The sequence below is a fragment of the Leptodactylus fuscus genome, chromosome 2, assembly GCF_031893055.1.
Source record: "Leptodactylus fuscus isolate aLepFus1 chromosome 2, aLepFus1.hap2, whole genome shotgun sequence".
Classification (NCBI taxonomy): domain Eukaryota; kingdom Metazoa; phylum Chordata; class Amphibia; order Anura; family Leptodactylidae; genus Leptodactylus; species Leptodactylus fuscus.
This window is the reverse complement of record NC_134266.1, coordinates 163,218,992-163,240,800: the sequence shown is the minus strand read 5'-3', so window position 1 is coordinate 163,240,800 and position 21,809 is coordinate 163,218,992. Positions and strand designations below refer to the sequence as shown.

General features: G+C 42.3%; 1 protein-coding gene across 18 annotated transcripts in view; it reads left to right on the top strand.

Moving 5' to 3' along the window:
- The first annotated feature begins 12,797 nt into the window (after nucleotides 1–12,797).
- The window catches only part of ABI3BP (ABI family member 3 binding protein), a 277,686-nt gene continuing 268,674 nt past the window's right edge, over nucleotides 12,798–21,809 (top strand). For all 18 annotated transcript variants that reach the window (XM_075265013.1, XM_075265012.1, XM_075265014.1 and 15 more), the window contains exon 1: nucleotides 12,798–12,956. In XM_075265013.1, the coding sequence (XP_075121114.1) occupies nucleotides 12,878–12,956 (79 nt within the window). In that variant the 5' untranslated portion in view covers nucleotides 12,798–12,877. The remainder of the gene's footprint in view (nucleotides 12,957–21,809) is intronic.

The window sequence follows — 21,809 nt, the reverse complement described above, 5'->3', positions numbered from 1 at the left end:
AGTCAGACAATGGCACTGTATACCAGTAGTAAAAATTGTGGGTGCACATAACCCCAATATATTCTTTGAATTCCCAGTCAGACAATGGCACTGTATACCAGTATTAAAAATTGTGGGTGCACATAACCCCCATATATTCTTTGAATTCCCAGTGAGACAAAGGAACTGTATAGCAGTATTAAAAATTGTGGGTGCACGTAACCCCCATATATTCTTTGAATTCCCAGTCAGACAATGGCACTGTATACCAGTATTAAAAATTGTGGGTGCACATAACCCCCATATATTCTTTGAATTCCCAGTCAGACAATGGCACTGTATACCAGTAGTAAAAATTGTGGGTGCACATAACCCCCATATATTCTTTGAATTCCCAGTGAGACAAAGGAACTGTATAGCAGTATTAAAAATTGTGGGTGCACGTAACCCCCATATATTCTTTGAATTCCCAGTCAGACAATGGCACTGTATACCAGTATTAAAAATTGTGGGTGCACATAACCCCAATATATTCTTTGAATTCCCAGTCAGACAATGGCACTGTATACCAGTATTAAAAATTGTGGGTGCACATAACCCCCATATATTCTTTGAATTCCCAGTCAGACAATGGCACTGTATACCAGTAGTAAAAATTGTGGGTGCACATAACCCCAATATATTCTTTGAATTCCCAGTCAGACAATGGCACTGTATACCAGTATTAAAAATTGTGGGTGCACGTAACCCCCATATATTCTTTGAATTCCCAGTCAGACAATGGCACTGTATACCAGTATTAAAAATTGTGGGTGCACATAACCCCAATATATTCTTTGAATTCCCAGTCAGACAATGGCACTGTATACCAGTATTAAAAATTGTGGGTGCACATAACCCCCATATATTCTTTGAATTCCCAGTCAGACAATGGCACTGTATACCAGTAGTAAAAATTGTGGGTGCACATAACCCCAATATATTCTTTGAATTCCCAGTCAGACAATGGCACTGTATACCAGTATTAAAAATTGTGGGTGCACATAACCCCCATATATTCTTTGAATTCCCAGTCAGACAATGGCACTGTATACCAGTAGTAAAAATTGTGGGTGCACATAACCCCCATATATTCTTTGAATTCCCAGTGAGACAAAGGAACTGTATAGCAGTATTAAAAATTGTGGGTGCACGTAACCCCCATATATTCTTTGAATTCCCAGTCAGACAATGGCACTGTATACCAGTATTAAAAATTGTGGGTGCACGTAACCCCCATATATTCTTTGAATTCCCAGTCAGACAATGGCACTGTATACCAGTAGTAAAAATTGTGGGTGCACATAACCCCAATATATTCTTTGAATTCCCAGTCAGACAATGGCACTGTATACCAGTATTAAAAATTGTGGGTGCACATAACCCCCATATATTCTTTGAATTCCCAGTGAGACAATGGAACTGTATAGCAGTATTAAAAATTGTGGGTGCACGTAACCCCCATATATTCTTTGAATTCCCAGTCAGACAATGGCACTGTATACCAGTATTAAAAATTGTGGGTGCACATAACCCCCATATATTCTTTGAATTCCCAGTGAGACAATGGCACTGTATAGCAGTAGCAAAAATTGTGGGTGCACGTCACCCCAATATATTCTTTGAATTCCCAGTCAGACAATGGCACTGTATACCAGTAGTAAAAATTGTGGGTGCACATAACCCCCATATATTCTTTGAATTCCCAGTCAGACAATGGCACTGTATACCAGTATTAAAAATTGTGGGTGCACATAACCCCCATATATTCTTTGAATTCCCAGTCAGACAATGGCACTGTATACCAGTAGTAAAAATTGTGGGTGCACATAACCCCAATATATTCTTTGAATTCCCAGTCAGACAATGGCACTGTATACCAGTATTAAAAATTGTGGGTGCACGTAACCCCCATATATTCTTTGAATTCCCAGTCAGACAATGGCACTGTATACCAGTATTAAAAATTGTGGGTGCACATAACCCCCATATATTCTTTGAATTCCCAGTGAGACAATGGCACTGTATAGCAGTAGCAAAAATTGTGGGTGCACGTCACCCCAATATATTCTTTGAATTCCCAGTCAGACAATGGCACTATATACCAGTAGCAAAAATTGTGGGTGTATATAGCCCCAATTCTATTGCTAGGGGACTTGCAGGGTATTTCTGAGGTGAAGGTGGGGGGGCACACCGTTGGAACGGGGATTTGGGGTGTATATATGGGGTATACGGGAATACACTGTCAGTGTGTTCCATTCAGGATCCTGGGAAAGCTGGGTTGCGGCGATTGAGCCCGTCAGTGCCACGTTACACTGACAAGCTTCTCCCTGGAATTGAAGTTATATGTAAGCCCAATATATTCTTTGAATTCCCAGTGAGACAATGGCACTATATGGCAGTAGCAAAAATAGTGGGTGTATATAGCCCCAATCCTATTGCTAGGGGACTTGCAGGGTATTTCTGGGGTGAAGGTGGGGGGGCACACCGTTGGAACGGGTATCGGGGGTATATATCGGGTATACGGGAATACACTGACAGTGTATTCCATTCAGGATCCTGGGAAAGCTGGGTTGCGGCGATTGAGCCCGTCAGTGCCACGTTACACTGACAAGCTTCTCCCTGGAATTTAGCTCTTACAAGAGCTGTTGTGGTTGTCTTCTCCTTCCTATCCTAGCCTGTCCCTGCCTACCCAGAATCTAACCCCTAGCTAACTGGACGGAAACCTCCGTCCTCGGTGAATTGCAAGCTCAGAATGACGCGAACCTGGGCGGCGCTGTTCTTTTAAATTAGAGGTCACATGTTTTCGGCAGCCAATGGGTTTTGCCTACTTTTTTCAACGTCACCGGTGTCGTAGTTCCTGTCCCACCTACCCTGTGCTGTTATTGGAGCAAAAAAGGCGCCAGGGAAGGTGGGAGGGGAATCGAGTAATGGCGCACTTTACCACGCGGTGTTCGATTCGATTCGAACATGCCGAACAGCCTAATATCCGATCGAACATGAGTTCGATAGAACACTGTTCGCTCATCTCTACTTCTCAGTTCTACTTCTTAATCTTAGTTATATCAGATTCTTTCTGTCTGGCCCCAATCAGAAGGGGGTTGGTGGTCAGCAGTTGATACTGCACCTTCTATATCAGCACTAGAATAATATCTTATAGATGGCTATTACTGTGCGGTCTTTCTGGCGTATCTCTCGTTACATAAAAATAACTTTTTTGTAAGGTGATCTGATAAATGGTATTCAAGTGAAAGAAGGTGACCTGACCTTCACCATTACCTTATCTTGATGTGACTTATAAAACTATATTTAAATTATAACATTTTTACATTGCCAATTCCTCATATAAACATTGCATTAAATTTAGTCACAGGGAATTATAACACAGCACTTCTCTTGGCACTGGGCAGAGAAAGGTTTCAAGGCGACGTTTCGGTTCACATCCAGAACCTTTCTTTCTGCCCTTATTATACAGATACGGAAAACACCAGCATTTCCGCAGGTAAAATTGACATGTTGCATTTTTCAAAAACACAAGATTTTGGAAACCCGCCTTTTCCGCTGCAGATTTGTTTCATGCAACTCCCATCCACTTTGCAGGTACTGGGGCAAAATGGGGCCCCAGCCTTAGGGTGCATGCACACTACGTAACGCCGGGCGTGTATGAGAGCCGTACACGCCGGCATTACAGCAGACTGCCGAACACTTCCCATTCACTTCAATGGGAGCGCTCGTAACAGCGGCGTTTACGAGCGCTCCCATTGAAGTGAATGGGAAGTGTTCGGCAGCCCTGCTGTAACGCCGGCGTGTACGGCTCTCATACACGCCCGGCGTTACATAGTGTGCATGCACCCTTAAGGTGTAACATTACAGACTACAATATATAGTGAAAAGTATACCTATAGAGAAATACTATATATGAATTTCTTGTTTAAGTTGTTTAAGGGATCCAATAATTGGAATCCCATTTTTTCTCCCTAACATGTAGGAATAGCCTTAAAAAAGGCTATTCCTCTCCTACCTTTAAATGTCTTCTCCTCGCCGCCGTACAGTAGTAATCACAGTTTTCTTCTGTATGCAAATGAGTTCTCTCGCAGCACTGGGGGCGGTCCCCAGCACTCAAACAGCACTGGGGGCGCCCCAATGCTACGAGATAAATCTCCAGCAACGTCTCTATCTTTGTCTGGAACGCCTCTCTCCTGCGACCATGTTCTTGTGGCCGCTTACAACCAGCTTACTGTGTAAGCGGTCACAAGAAAATGGCCACAGGTACGCGCAGTCGGTTGTGCATGCCTAAAAGTTTGAAACTCACAAAGAAAGAAGATGTGGAGAGAGGCGTTCCAGATAAAGTTAGAGGCGTCGCTGGAGATTTCTCTTGCAGCATTGGGGACGCCCCCAGTGCTGCAAGAGAACTCTTTTGCATACAGAAGAAAACCAGGATTTCAACCAAATGGCGGCGCAGAGTAGACATCTAAAGGTAGGAGAAGAATAGACTTTCTTAAGGCTATTCCTACGTGTTAGGGAGAAAAAATGGAAATGATTGGATCCCTTTAAATGATGTAATGAACATTTAAAATGTTTGGGCACCGTTTAACACATGAATCAATTATTGTAAAACCCCAAAAGTACAGGATGTAATTGTAAAATATTCTGCTTTATTTAATGTGTAAAGAATGTGGTACTTACTGAATGATCCATTATTATAGGTATGTGACAGATCATTGTTGGATAATGGATGGTATTCCCAACAGTAGTGTGCACTTTAGGTAAACTGGACGTAGACAGACTTCCAAGCACTGTACTTTAATGGCCACAGCAGAGTCCCTCAAAGATACTGTAGTCTGGATGCTAAAAACTTGTATTACATGATTTATATTACTTAAACAGCAAATTGACAAGTTGCGAGGAAAAATACAGGAAAATACCTCATATCTATCATGCCTCATATTATTTTACTGTACATGTACATGTTTATGGGTTTAGTGTTCCTTTCAACTGAAGCTGCATGTCAAGCAATTCCCTAACGCTGCCATACACTGTAGATACTTGTCGGCTATTTCGTTCAAACCCCCTACCTCCATCCCTGAAATAAACACACAATAGTGTCTGGTGATGGCACCCAGAAACATAGGTTAAGGTCAACTGAATCAAACAGTGCTTTCCGCATGGGGACCCCCGAACAGACTACCAAACACATTGGCAAGCGTTGTGCAGTCAAAGCACACAGACCCCATAGACTATAATGGGGTTCGTGTGCTTTCCGTGCGCTGCCCGCATGAGTCATACAGACATGAAAGTAGATCACAAAGTACTTTTCTGTCCGCATGTTCCGTGTGGACACCGCGCGGAAAGCACACGGACCCCATTATAATCTATGGGGTCTGCTTTTTCACAAAAAAATAAGGGTATTTTCACATGGCAGAAAATGAAGAGGAATTCATTTTCATTTTCTGCCGCCAGAATTTTCACCGCAGTCTAGCCACGACAGGATGTCGATGCAGTGCATTGGTATTTTGACGCAGCATCCCACTACTGATTAGAAAACGCATAGCACAAGAGAGTTATATAACCATCAAATACACATATCTAACTCTCATATATCAGCCCCATTATCCAAAACGTATTCCAACCCTACAATTTAAAGCCATATCCAAGAAAAAAAGGAGATAAACAATCCCACAAGGTTGAAGAATACTCAACATATATCAACAAATGTACAAAAATAATTTTTATTAATGAAAAAAAAATCACATCACTTAAAATCATACAATAGACACATAGGACACCATATTCCACAAACAAGGTAACCAGCAGGTATGAAAAGGCACTATAGCATAAGAAGTGTCAAAAAAGTCATAGCATCATAGATTAATAATTGCTCAGGAGTACATCTCTTCCACGCAAGCTGAGTATTCTATCTCATAAGTACCCTCAAAATGAGGAAGTGTACACATGAGATGTACTCAAGAAACAGAGCAACAAAGAGCCATGTATGTGTAGAGGAATGAATCAAAGAATACTAGTATATGACACTATGAGACAAGTGTCCAGAAGTGAAAAAACTCCACTACTATGGAAAGTGTAAAGGACCTCCATACACACAAAGCATCTTAACAATGTTATAGTAAGACCTAGACACAGAATACCTTACCCATTACTAAGATGATAAAGCGCACAGTTCCGTATCTGCAGGCACCCTGACCCGACGCGTGTTTCGGCACGTGACCAGCCTTCTTCCGGGGGTGGAGTAAGGTAGGTGTGTGTACAAATAAATACTGCCCAACATAAAAATAAGAGCCAATAGAGAAGCCATGAACCGAAATACCCAGCTGTATATAATAATCCTTTCATTGGTGGAACAGTGTGCCGAGGAAAAACCAGCTCCGCCTATCTCGACGCATGCCCACTGAATGAACCAGCTTGGTCCGATCACGTGACCGGCAGACTGAAACCGAGGCGCGGTCAAGAGACCAAGCCTCGATTTCGTCCGCCACACGCGAACGGGCCAGCTAACAGGCGCATGCGTACAAGGCAGAGAGTACTTGTCGTCAGTACAAATAAGCTGAAGCATTCATTAACCCGTAAGTGAAAAGAATTAGAAACAGTGTGCAATGTGAAAAAAGTGAAATGGCTGGTGAGTGAAGAAAAACCAAAGAAAGTAAAATAATAAAAAGAAGTGAAAAATCGGGTGTAAAGAGAGTGACAATTTAGCATGTAAAGATATTGCTGTTACTGCAGTTATCAACAATGCATATTTATTGAGCCCTGATAGAGGATATTATAATGTATTAAGTATCCATTATATTAGAACACAGACTATCTACAAATACCCATAGTGCCTAAGGGCTAGTTCACACGGGGCATGGGATGGCATAGGTTGGTCCTGATTGTGAAGCAGGAAGTTGCGTCAGAATAGGACTAGAGATGAGCGAACAGTGTTCTATCGAACACATGTTCGATCGGATATCAGGGTGTTCGCCATGTTCGAATCGAATCGAACACCGCGTGGTAAAGTGCGCCAAAATTCGATTCCCCTCCCACCTTCCCTGGCGCCTTTTTTGCACCAATAACAGCGCAGGGGAGGTGGGACAGGAACTACGACACCGGGGGCATTGAAAAAAATTGGAAAAAGTCATTGGCTGCCGAAATCAGGTGACCTCCATTTTAGACGAATAGTGGATTTCAAATCCGGGTCATATGAGAATGTGAACTTTGTGACTATGAGACAGGGATAGCTGTACAGGCAGGGATAGCTAGGGATAACCTTTATTTAGGGGGGAATGTTATTAAAAATAACTTTTTGGGGCTCTATCGGGTGTGTAATTGTGATTTTTGTGAGATAAACTTTTTCCCATAGGGATGCATTGGCCAGCGCTGATTGGCCAGAGTACGGAACTCGACCAATCAGCGCTGGCTCTGCTGGAGGAGGCGGAGTCTAAGAGCGCTCCACACCAGTCTCCATTCAGGTCCGACCTTAGACTCCGCCTCCTCCATCAGAGCCAGCGCTGATTGGCCGAATTCCGTACTCTGGCCAATCAGCACTGGCTAATGCATTGTATTGGCGTGATGAAGCAGTGCTGAATGTGTGTGCTTAGCACACACATTCAGCTCTACTTCATCGGGCTAATAGAATGCATTGGCCAATCAGCGCTGGCCAATGCATTCTATTAGCTTGATGAAGCAGAGTGTGCACAAGGGTTCAAGCGCACCCTCGGCTCTGATGTAGCAGAGCCGAGGGTGCGCTTGAACCCTTGTGCACACTCTGCTTCATCAAGCTAATAGAATGCATTGGCCAGCGCTGATTGGCCAATGCATTCTATTAGCCCGATGAAGTAGAGCTGAATGTGTGTGCTAAGCACACACATTCAGCTCTACTTCATCGGGCTAATAGAATGCATTGGCCAGCGCTGATTGGCCAGAGTACGGAACTCGACCAATCAGCGCTGGCTCTGCTGGAGGAGGCGGAGTCTAAGATCGCTCCACACCAGTCTCCATTCAGGTCCGACCTTAGACTCCGCCTCCTCCAGCAGAGCCAGCGCTGATTGGCCGAATTCCGTACTCTGGCCAATCAGCACTGGCTAATGCATTGTATTGTCGTGATGAAGCAGTGCTGAATGTGTGTGCTTAGCACACACATTCAGCTCTACTTCATCGGGCTAATAGAATGCATTGGCCAATCAGCGCTGGCCAATGCATTCTATTAGCGTGAACTGAGTTTGCACAGGGGTTCTAGTGCACCCTCGGCTCTGCTACATCAGATTGCTACATCTGATGTAGCAGTGCCGAGTGTGCATCAGATGTGTAGTTGAGCAAAACTGACTCAGCACTGCTAAGTCTCTGCATTCGTATAGGAATGCATTGGCCAGCCTTCGGCCAATCAGCGCTGGCTCTGCCGGAGGAGGCGGAGTCTAAGGTCGGACCTGAATGGAGACTGGTGTGGAGCGATCTTAGACTCCGCCTCCTCCAGCAGAGCCAGCGCTGATTGGTCGAGTTCCGTACTCTGGCCAATCAGCGCTGGCCAATGCATTCTATTAGCCCGATGAAGTAGAGCTGAATGTGTGTGCTTAGCACACACATTCAGCTCTACTTCATCGGGCTAATAGAATGCATTGGCCAATCAGCGCTGGCCAATGCATTCTATTAGCGTGAACTGAGTTTGCACAGGGGTTCTAGTGCACCCTCGGCTCTGCTACATCAGATTGCTACATCTGATGTAGCAGTGCCGAGTGTGCATCAGATGTGTAGTTGAGCAAAACTGACTCAGCACTGCTAAGTCTCTGCATTCGTATAGGAATGCATTGGCCAGCCTTCGGCCAATCAGCGCTGGCTCTGCCGGAGGAGGCGGAGTCTAAGGTCGGACCTGAATGGAGACTGGTGTGGAGCGATCTTAGACTCCGCCTCCTCCAGCAGAGCCAGCGCTGATTGGTCGAGTTCCGTACTCTGGCCAATCAGCACTGGCCAATGCATTTCTATGGGGAAAAGTTAGCTTGCAAAAATCGCAAACTGACAGGGATTTCCATGAAATAAAGTGACTTTTATGCCCCCAGACATGCTTCCCCTGCTGTCCCAGTGTCATTCCAGGGTGTTGGTATCATTTCCTGGGGTGTCATAGTGGACTTGGTGACCCTCCAGACACGAATTTGGGTTTCCCCCTTAACGAGTTTATGTTCCCCATAGACTATAATGGGGTTCGAAACCCATTCGAACACTCGAACAGTGAGCGGCTGTTCGAATCGAATTTCGAACCTCGAACATTTTAGTGTTCGCTCATCTCTAAATAGGACCAAAATGCACCTGCTACAACTGTGGAGCTTCCAACAGTCATGGCTTCCCGCTCCGGAGTAGACCCAAATGAATGGGCCTAGTCCGGGGGGTGCTGCCGCAAGGCAGACGCCTGGGCTGAATCAGCCACAGAATCCGCCTTAAGAAAGGGCAGATCGCTTCTTTTTTCTGTGAGTGGGAACAAACCGCTCACGGAAAAAAGGAAGCTAGCGGTCTACGTAGACCTCTATTATGAGGGGGCGGATTCTGAGGTGGATTCGGCGTCAGAATCCGCCCCCTCTTGCCCTTTGTTAACAAGCCCAAAAAGTCACACATCCCAGTGCTAGAATGGAAATCTACGTCAGTTAGGACTAGCGTAGATTTCCATTATAACTCATGCCACAAAACTGGCATGAATTACCCTATATTCACATGACAGTAATGCTGCATTTATTTCATTGTCTGTGAATAGGGGTTAATCACATGACTAATATTTTGGCAGTTTGTTGAACGCACAACTGTTACTTCCATCAGAAAAGTAAGAAAGATTCTCTCATGTTTTTCACATTACAATGAGTGCAGATGGACAATGCTCTACCTACATCAATTAATCTACAGCCATTCAAGTCCATTGCTCTAATCCTATCACAGATTGATAGCACTGCATACTTCTGCATGCTATTGCCCTCAGTGCCACCAGTAGGATCAGGCTGTCACATTGTTACTTAAATAGCAGCCAAATCCTATACTGAGAACTAAAAAATCAATTCACTGCCACAATACATTTGCTATATTGGTAGTGCGGTAAGTGATCTGAGTTATGAATAAGATGGTCTATCTATATTTCCATCTGTCATCAATCTGGCAGTTAAAAATGCAGAGGCAAATACACTATATTGTTTTGCACCTTGGTTATTGGTAGTGTCCATCCTTGGATAATGACTTGTGCCATTACAAGAGTGACCCAGTATGCTAGACATCTGTGAAATCACAACTATGTTTCACCAAATAGATTGCTATCGCAACTATGTTTCTGTGAAGTGTCTGTCAGCTTCTGTGACATCATAAGTGTGTAACAATGAGGTCAATCATTGTGGCAGTATAAGAGTTTCCGTCAGTCAGAGTGACGTAGTGTCCAAAGTGGATTGTAGTCATGTAAGTTCCTGTGACATGGCATGTGGGTTTTAGTCAGGTATGGTAATCACCTGGGACATTATAATGGCAATGCTGTCAGGTAAGAAGTTTCAACTGAGATTAACTGATAAATGATTGAGATTTCTATGACATTATAAGTGTGTTATTGTAAAGAAAATGGCTGTGACATCACACATGTGAATCACTTATCTTAGCTGTTGTCATGCTACATTAATAGTAAAAATGTATATAGTATTTAGGGGAATTATTAGTTGAGTAAGTCCATAGTACATTAGTGCAGGGTTAGTAATAGTAAGCTTACACTATGAATAGTACATTAGTGCAGGGTTACTAATGGTGAGCTTACACTAGGAATAGGACATTAGTGCAGGGTTACTAATGGTGAGCTTACACTAGGAATAGTACATTAGTGCAGGGTTACTAATAGTGAGCTTACACTAGAAATAGTACATTAGTGCAGGGTTACTAATGGTGAGTTTACACTAGGAATAGTACATTAGTGCAGGGTTACTAATGGTGAGCTTACACTAGGAATAGTACATTAGTGCAGGGTTAGTAATAGTGAGCTTACACTAGGAATAGTACATTAGTGCAGGGTTACTAATGGTGAGCTTACACTAGGAATAGTACATTAGTGCAGGGTTACTAATGGTGAGCTTACACTAGGAATAGTACATTAGTGCAGGGTTACTAATAGTGAGCTTACACTGGGAATAGTACATTAGTGCAGGACTACTAAAGGTAAGCTTACACTAGGAATAGTACATTAGTGCAGGGTTAGTAATTGTTAGCTTATGGTAGGAATAATAAATTTGTGCAGGGTTACTAATGTGAGCTTACACTAGGAATAGTACATTAGTGCAGGATTACTAATAGTGAGCTTACACTAGAAATAGTACATTAGTGCAGGATTACTAATAGTAAGCTTACACTAGGAATAGTACATTAGTGCAGGGTTAGTAATGGTGATCTTACACTAGAATAGTACATTAGTGCAGGGTTACTAATAGTGAGCTTACACTAGGAATAGTACATTAGTGCAGGGTTACTAATAGTGAGTTTACATTAGGAATAGTACATTAGTGCAGGATTACTAATAGTGAGTTTACACTAGGAATAGTATATTAGTGCAGGATTACTAATAGTGAGCTTACACTAGGAATAGTACATTAGTGCAGGATTACTAAAGGTGAGCTTACACTAGGAATAGTACATTAGTGCAGGATTACTAATAGTGAGTTTACACTAGGAATAGTACATTAGCGCAGGATTACTAATAGTGAGCTTACACTAGGAATAGTAGGAATAGTACATTAGTGCAGGGTTACTAATAGTGAGCTTACACTAGGAATAGTACATTAGTGGAGGGTTACTAATGGTGAGCTTATACTAGGAATAGTACATTAGTGCAGGGTTAGTAATGGTGAGCTTACACTAGGAATAGTACATTAGTGCAGGGTTACTAATAGTGAGCTTACACTAGAAATAGTACATTAGTGCAGGGTTACTAATGGTGAGCTTACACTAGAAATAGTACATTAGTGCAGGGTTAATAATGGTGAGCTTACATTAGGAATAGTACATTAGTGCATGGTTATTAATGGTGAGCTTACAGTAGGAATAGTACATTAGTGCAGGGTTAGTAATTGTTAGCTTATGCTAGGAATAGTACATTAGTGCAGGGTTACTAATGGTGAGCTTACACTAGGAATAGTACATTAGTGCAGGGTTACTAATAGTGAGCTTACACTAGAAATAGTACATTAGTGCAGGGTTACTAATGGTGAGCTTACACTAGAAATAGTACATTAGTGCAGGGTTAATAATGGTGAGCTTACATTAGGAATAGTACATTAGTGCATGGTTATTAATGGTGAGCTTACAGTAGGAATAGTACATTAGTGCAGGGTTAGTAATTGTTAGCTTATGCTAGGAATAGTACATTAGTGCAGGGTTACTAATGGTGAGCTTACACTAGGAATAGTACATTAGTGCAGGGTTACTAATAGTGAGCTTACACTAGAAATAGTACATTAGTGCAGGGTTACTAATAGTGAGCTTACACTAGGAATAATATATTAGTGCAGGGTTACTAATGGTGAGCTTACACTAGGAATAGTAAATTAGTGCAGGGTTACTAATGGTGGGAATTCTACAAGGAAAACACTTTTTACAAGCACATGATCACACAGTTCTCATCCTACAGCAGAAGAATTGTAACCTTATTATTTCCAGTGCATTGCATAATATAGTCGAATTAGAATGTGCTCACATAGAGCCTGTCAGATTATTGCATTTATGCAAATGAAGAAGTTACATGCCGTCATGACTCCTCCCAGCTAAACTTAGCTGTGTCCCAGTCAGTGCCTGAGCTAGTGGAAGTGCAGAAGTTTCTACTGCAGCCACCTTGCTGAGAGTTACACACCAGCCAGCATCTGCAAACATGATCTCAAGGCTCCTCGTCCTCCTATTCTGTGGAATTATTCTAGCTGACCTTGGAGATGCACAGAAGTTACCCAAAGGCAAGTAAATCATTTCTCCATATTTTCTCATGTCTTGTCCTGTGCACTGCTGATAACAGTATGAGAACTTATAATGCAATATAAGCACTGAGTAGAAGTGAACATTGTAGCTATTCTTAAAGCTATATACAGTAATAGATCATGTGTGTTCTCCATAATGTGTATAGGTTGTTGGTAAATCCCTATAGATCTATGTAGAGATAGTTTCATATATATGTGTATAGAGACATATGTATGTATATAGTATTTGTTAGCATATTTTGCTACATAACAAAGTTTGCAAAACAGTGACACTCCCCCTTCTGCTTGGGGTGGTCATTTCTGCAACTTGCTTTTTGACATATTGAGATAGTGCAGCTGGGGTGTCATAATATTATGCCTCTTGTACAGTGCATGCTTGTACTTTTCACATAGTGTCACTGAAAGTATGTGACACTGGTCCATCTACAGTAGCCTTTGATACCATCTCATTGACAGCAGGAATAGTGAGGGCTTGGTGACACATGTTTTGTCATTCTTGATCATATTCCAGCTCAGTGCAGTCAGGGATACATGCCTAGAGCTCTACTGTATCCGCGTGAAAAGTCTTATACTAGTTTATTAAATTAACCGTGCAATAGTTATGGAGTTATAGGAAGTATAGGAAAAACAGGAAAGCTATGGAAAAATAGGAAACATTAAAAGAAAAATGAAATACTCATAATTTAAAATGTAGATTGACATTTGGTGCTCCAAAGGTGATCCTAGGAATTTTAGGAGATTACATCTATGGTGATATGTGAATATATTCCTATAATTGAAATTGGGTTTTTGTTATGAGCAGAAGTAAACCAAAAAGGTACAACAAGAAGGTAGTGTGAAAATCAAGTGTCATCCTTTGCTGAGGTCCTTCAGCAGCACAAGGCACTTTCTGCTGTAACACTGGCTGAGTACAAGCTGCCAGGCTATATTTAAGTTCCTAACAACTGCCCTTTCATCTATATGCCTTTTCCTAATTTGCTCAAGCCTTAAACAGGATTTCTACTCAGGCAAACCTCTTTATATTAGAAGAGCTATAAGATGTTCCGATAGTGCCAAGGTACTGTATTGGTGCGATAGTTTTCAATGGAAGAGCCCTGATTTCCTGATCAATTAGAGAGGAACAATGGTACTGCACACTCAACTTAGTGGTGTGGTGCCAGCAGTAATAGGGTCCTCTGACCCCAATAACCAATGAGGATAGATGCTGCTGCACATTCTAATGTTCAAGAAGATGTGATTGTTTATTCAAAAGGTGAACAATTATTGCAGTGATAATGCCGGGAACATAACGCAGATAGGCAAATATGAACAAAATGAGGACTAGATCAGGGTATATGATGTTTCGGTCATGCAACCTTCATCAGAGTTGATCTAGTATAAGGTGAACTGGAAGATAAGTGTCATGGTGTCATGATAATAATTGTTCACCTTTTGAATAAATAATCACATCTTGAACATTAGTGTGTGCAGCAGCATCTATCCTCACAGATTTCCTGATCAGGAACAGATAGGGAGCACTGGTCAGCTGACTCACTGACTGCCTTATAATAAAAGTGTTGGTGAATCAGTCAGTCAGTCTATATCTATGCTTCCAGTCTGTCATTGAAGAGCATAGGATGCCGTTGGTGTACTAGTGCAACCATTGCCATAATCCATAAGAGCATAGACCTCTTAATATAAAGATGTAAGTCTTAGCCTTTCCTGTACAAATAAGAACAACTTAGCACTTCTCACCTGAAGTTAGTGACATTTGACAGGAAATGTGGTATTTTAGGATTACAAATGAAAACACGTTGATGTCACATTGCTTCCATAATTTTTGGTTTCAATCTGTTACCCATTAACCTCAATGGTAACAAAAAACAACTTGATCCTGACACTGATGAAGGCTTTTCCCATTTGGAGCTAGATTGTGTCCCATACAAATAAAATGGAATCTAACCAGATTCAGGTTGCCCTAACCAAATGCGCAATGAACTACTGACAGCCTTACATGTTTTGGTATGTTCACACTACTGGTAAATGTTCATCATTCTAAAGAGAACAGTAGATGTTAAATTCTCCATGATGACACTCCCTTGTTGAATGTCTAAAACACCTTATGGCCAGGTCTACATACACAGCGAAAACCATGTAGAATGTCCAACAATAGTATGTTGCTACAAATCACACTAGCATAAATCACACAGAAAATGGGCATTTTTTTCTGTAACTAACCTGCGGAGCTCCACACATCTGTTAACCTTTGTATTGCAGTGTTTGAAAGCTGTAGGTAGGTGTAAATGAAATATACAGCAATTAGTCACATTGCACTGTGGGTTTTGGTTGCAGCATGTGGATGAGACTTGTTTAGTCATGTCCACAATGCTGGTGCTGTAGATCACAGTGGGTTCATCATTGCTAATCCACTAAGATTACCATCAGTTCTTCTTTTATGAAAACTGTACTCCAAAAGAAGGTCAGAACACAGAAATTAAAGAGTTGCCCTACTATAGACAGATTTTTAGGGGTCCAACAACTGGGACCTCCAGCGAATGAGAGAATATGGATCCACAAGTTAGCCCAGGTTTTTCATGGGGATAGATCAGTGGTTGATATGCATGGCTGCTGTTCTCTGCACTTTTAGGGGACTGATGGTGAAAGTAGACGAAATTGCAAGCCCCCGTTCTCCTTATTCCTATCCTATGAACACTAAAACAATAACTAAGACAGTGTCTGTAATGTAGGTTGGAACTAATCAAAGTATACCTCCTAGTCTATCACACTGACAGAATTACTGACTCAACATGAATCTTGCAAAATATTGTTGGCTACAAGTTGTTCTAGCCAAAAGAGTCTCAAACATGGCTAACTGCAAATCTACCCATCATTAACAATAAAGGGTCTTTCTGGTGCTTTAACATTGACTTGCCTTTCTTAACAAAAGGCTATACATATTTGATGCATGAGGATCCAACTACCTGTATGTATCATTGTTGGCAGTGTATGGTACTGTATCTCAGTCCCTTTCACTTCAATGTCACTGTGTTGTAAGGAGCTTAAGCGTGTGAGGCAAATGAGGCAGGCTGACAGTAATACAAAAGGATAAAAAAATAATGTTTCAAAAACTAACTAAGAGTCATGTGCACTGGCTTGGAATTCTGTATTCTGTTCACATCTGTATGGTAATATAATTGACAAAATAGCTTAGCATACTGCTAAAATTTGGCCAATAAAATGACTGACATATTGGAAACCTGACAGATCTCATTGTAGTCACCGGGTCTGTCAGATGCATTCAGTGTCTGTCCAATACTATTATTCAATAGCATTATAACCTCCAAATTATTATAGATTTTTATTATTAGATCCAGTTTTTTCTGATCTAAGCCTTTCACCAACTGTAGAAGCAGTGGCGTAACTAGGAATGGCGGGGCCCCGTGGCGAACTTTTCACATGGGCTCCCCCCCCAACCGACACCGACGTCGAAGACCTCGACCAGCCCCCTCCTCCGCACTCTATTATGTCCCTTAGTGGCCCCTGCACACAGTATTATGTCCCTTAGTGGCCCCTGCACACAGTATTATCCCCCATAGTGGCCCCTGCACACAGTATTATGTCCCTTACTGGCCCCTGCACACAGTATTTTGTCCCTTACTGGCCCCTGCACACAGTATCATCCCCAATAGTGTCCCCTGCACACAGTATTATACCCCATAGTGGACACTCATAAACAATTATTGTACTCTGGGGTCTTTTCAGACCCCAGAGTACAATAATCGGAGACCAGGGGGAATAGAAACATAAAAAATTACTGTTTCTTACCTGTGCCCGGCTCCTACACTGTCTTCTCCGCTGCCGTCCTTTTGAAATGACGTCAGACGTCACATGACCCGGGACGCAGGCCGGGTTCATGTGACGTCAGAAAGGACGTCAGGAAGGAGGCCCGTAACGGCCTATTAAAAAAAAAAAAAAACGCAGCGGTAGCGGCTGTCACTAGGCCCCCTAATGGCCCGGGCCCTGTGGCAGTTGCCTCCGCTGCCTCTACGGTAGTTATGCCCCTGTGTAGAAGGTTCAGAGGCAGCAGTCACTACCAACCTCTGGACTCCGAGGGGGCTCTATTGGTCCCTCTGCCACATTAAATATTCCACTATTCCAACAGTAGGTAGGGGCCATATTACAGATCTTGCATTGGGGCCTAAAAACCCCAAGTTACACCAAGGACAGACATACCATATGTGTAACTTGTGCAGGCACACAGGAGTCTAGTAGTTATGAGAGATCACTGCCATCCAATAAACAGCTAAATAACTTCTTACTGTCTGAGCTGATGAGTTTCATAACTCACAGTTACTACTGAATTGCTAGAGAGAGAGATGATATATAATAGGATGTTCTCTAATGAACTATTGGGGAGCAAGGAGCCCAAATACAGTTCTTACACAGGGACACTGTGCTATCTATTGTAAAAATCTTATGTTTGCAACCCATGTAGCACCTTACCACATATTTCAAAAAAATAATCTTTGTTCCCCTGCACATCATTTTGTACTAGAAGTGTACTCTGTAGGTTTACTGGGTAACACCATTTTATTGGAATCTTTGTATAGACAATATCAATTGACCTGCACCTTTTTAGGTAATTATTTCAGGCTGTTATTGCTATAATATCACTTATATTTTGGCATGTACCAATTCAGGAGCAGCTGTATTCTTCCAGGATGAGAAATAGCATTTTCTTGCATTTGTAAAATATCACCTGAAGTTGATTAGGATATCTGAAGATGGTAACCGGGGCTAGGATAATTTCTAAGTGATTTTCCAAGGTGCATTCTTCTATGACTGAGCCACCTAGGGATGAAGCTCCTCGTTGTACAAATGCAGCGTTTTACAGTACCTGCAAAGTCAAGGAGATTCCAGCTAGTCCCATCCACACATAGACTATAACAAGTCATGCTCGGTGTCAGCTTTATACTGAAAATGTGCAGGACTTTTTTCTTTGGCAATTTTTCTATGGAGACTCCAATGCAGTTGAGAACCTAGCCTTAGTCAAGTCCCCGAGTGGACAGTGACATTCTTCTTGTAGGCTTGCAGCTTGCTGGATGCCTACCTGGGGCTTGTCAATAAAACTGAAGGAAGCTTTTATGCTTCTCCCTTCTGCTCAATGCAATCCTGGTTTTAGCTAAAAAAAAAAAAAAAGAAGCAAAATCTGAAACAAAAAATCACCTTTTCTGCAATGTGGGAATAGGATAACTTGCAGATCAGTGGGGTTTTGACCGCTCAGACCTCAGCTGAATGGAGCGGTGGTCGGCATTGTGTGCATTATTTCATTAATTTCAGTGGGAATCCTAGAGATAACCAAGTGCTGTACTCCAATACTCCCATTGAAATGAATGGAGCACCGTGCATGCTGCTCAACCACTGATTTAAATTGAGGATAAAGCACGAGCAGTCATACTCCAATGATCTGCAAGTTATCCCTATTCGCAAGTCATAGAGAGGGAAAACTTATTTCATAGGGAGAACCCCTGTACAAAAACACAAGTATAATTTTATGCATTCTCTCTGTTTATGATCTCTGCCTGGTTATGGCTTAAAAACATCATGGGATATGGAAGCACACCCCCAGGCCTTCTTAATACAACATGTGAATAAGTTAATTCATTCTCGTTGTTTTAAAAAAAACAGATAAAATAGCTTGATAAGAAAAGTCACGTGTTCTGTCTTTGTCCATTTTGATGACCTAATAGACCTTTTTTAATGGATGAAAAAACTGATTATCATGCATGTAAGGGGCCATTCACACTTACGTTCTGTGTTCGGTGTGTGCATTCCACCGGGTTTCCATCTTCAGCCTTGAGAAACTGAACAGGGGACGAAAACCCAGCAGTCAGTTTTAAAGGTGACCACCGGTGTCCGTCTGAGGCCTGTCCGCGGGGAAACCGTTTTTTTTTTTTTTTCAGCCGGACACAAAGTCCTGCATGTCCAACTTTGTGTCTGGCTAAAAAACCGCCGGAATGCACAAACTAGAGAACAAGCACAAGTGTGAATAAAGCATAATGGTTGTCAAAAAAGGATGATTGGGTTGAGTAGAAAAAAATAAAATTCTATCAAACAATAAAAAAACGGCTGCAAAACAGATAACACTCAGCTGTTAAAAACAATTGTATTCAGAACAGATGCAAAACGAATGTACAACGTTTGTTAAAAATTAACCTAGTTATCCGTTTTTTACACTGGGTCACGTGAATAAGACTAGCTGATGGGTGTGGGGGCCATAAACACATACAGAGTAAAAATAAAGACTTCTAGAGATGAAAACCTCTACCTGCTCCAATGTACTGATCACTATGTACAGGCTGCACAAAGCAATGTGCAGCTAAAGAACATACAAACACTACTGTATGCAAAAGTTGGTTTTCTATCTTTAACTGGTATTTTCTATGTAATGTAGTATATTTCATGATCCACGGGAACCTTCAACTTGTTTGTAATAATCTGCAGTTTCAAAACAAGAGAAATCACAGGGAAAGGAATGTGCTGCGTCTCTTAGTCAATAACTACAGTTAAATGTTTGCACAGTCCACATTTTGGCAGCTTCTGAGTTACATTAGTGCTATAAGTGCTACAGCAACAGGCCAAAAGCTTTCCAAATATATAACGTACAGTATGATCCTAGCTGATTCTGGAACATACAGCAGTGCAAATGCCCAAACTATGCAGATGTTTTTTATTTCATCTTCTTGTTACTTGGAATTTCTCTGTAACCATGTTAACTGTAAAAAACTTGGCAGTGTCAAGAGCCTTTTAACTGCTTTTGTAGCCTTTGTGTGTTATTTGGTGCAGAAATGGTTTGCTAATTTGTTAATTTGAGTTAGAAGTGTATATTACACCATAGGTGGTAGAACCACCTAAAGCTAAAGTTCTTGCTATTACAGTATAGTCATCTAATTCATAATTACCATGTCAATGTTAAGTTTTTTGTTAAATATTGAGCATTCTATTTAGATTACGTTGTGTATCTGGTAGTCCTAGTCAGCCATGTTAGCTATGTCAGGAGGGTAAAACAGAAGAACTAGGGCAGTCATACTGAGCATAAGCAGCATGTTATATAAACCAGTGGCTCTTAGGCCGGGGCCCCACTGGCCGGAAACGCCGCGATTTGGCCGCGGCAGTAACGCCGCGGTAAAAATCGCAGAGTTTTACAGTACTTGCAAAGTGGATGGGATTCATGCGAATCCCATGCCCACTTTGCAGAAAAAAATTGCAGCGCGGACACGCTGCGATTTCCAAAACCGTTGCGGTTTTGAAAATTGCAGCATGTCAATTATATCTACGGAAATGCTGGCTGCTTTCCTATAGATATAATTGTAACATAAAGTCTGCGGAGGAATACTCCGTGAACGTTCTGTTGAAAGCGCTGCGGGAAGAACCGCAATGCATTCACGCCCAGTGGGGCCTTAGCCTTAGGCCTGATTCACATCTGTGTTCAGGTTTCCGTTTGGGGAGTCCGCTTGGGGACCCCGAACGGAAACCTACACGCATAAAAAAGTGGTTACCTAAGAAAACCCACAGACCCCATAGACCATGTGGTTTCTGCTCGAAACATGCGGAGAGAAAAGTGCTGCTTGCAGGACTTTTCTCTCCAGAGTGGAAAGAACGTGGACCCCATTATAGTCTATGGGGTCCGCGGGTTTCCCAGGTAGCCGCTTTTTTTTTTTTTTATAAATTCTTTATTTATAAACATACAAGAAGTAGGTCAAACAAAACAGATATACAACAAAGCCGAGGAACACCGGCCCATAACAGCAAAGTTTACAAATGAACAATTCCAGGCAAACAGAACAAACACGTAGCACACAAAAGAGCCCACGGGGCAGACATCGCAGACAAAGACAGGGAGAAGTACAGAGCCAGTGGAGAAGGAAAAAGGAAAAAAGAGGGAAGAGGGAATGGGGAACAGCTCCGAGCACTGGCCAGGCAACCAGCAAACACATAAGTCACAACAACCAGCCAGGTCTATGTACCTATGGGTACCTTTAAAGAAAATTCATGGGGTCCAAGCCTCCACATAAGCCTCTCGAGCAGTTGTCTATCAATACTAGGGGAGCTCGGGATGGAGATGAGGAAGTGCGACATTGACAAAGAGGAACCTACATGAAGCATCCATGAAGGCCGCAGTAAGCTACCAGGTAATGGAACAAGTGATCAGTACATTGACCCCCCTCCCCCCCAACTGAGACAGGGCAACAACCACGATACGAATCAGGAGATCTAGAGGACGATAGGACAGGGGCCGAACCTACCCTAAAAACATGGTACACGAATAAAGGCTACATGGATTCAAACACCCCATAGTAGTTGAGGCAAAGAGGGACGTTACCACGGGGTATTAAGACCGTAAGTGTGGATGAGAGCAAAGGCTACGGAGTCCATGGACGGCAGCAGGAGTGGGGGGAGGAGTGAGAGAAAGTAGGAAAAGGGTCAAGAGAGGGGAAGAAACAGGACGGAAAACGCAAGGGTGGAGAAGAGGCAAGATGATCAGCAAATAAAATGACACACACAAGACACTAAAAACTAAACAAATACCCGGACCAAACCCAGCTAGCCCAGGTCGGACCACAAAAAAACAGTGGGAAAAAATCCTACTAACGCAAGTCTCTAGGACACACCGCAGTACGTCCCCAAAGAGCTGCCAAACCTAACCAGTTGGTGTAGAGGCAGTAAACAATAGTACACTACCCGTGCCCCAAGCGGCATCATAAAAGAACAATGAGGAACTGGGCAAATAGGATGATGAAGAAAACAGGGAAGTCCTGGCCGAACCGGATGACCACCAGAGCATCCAGAGTC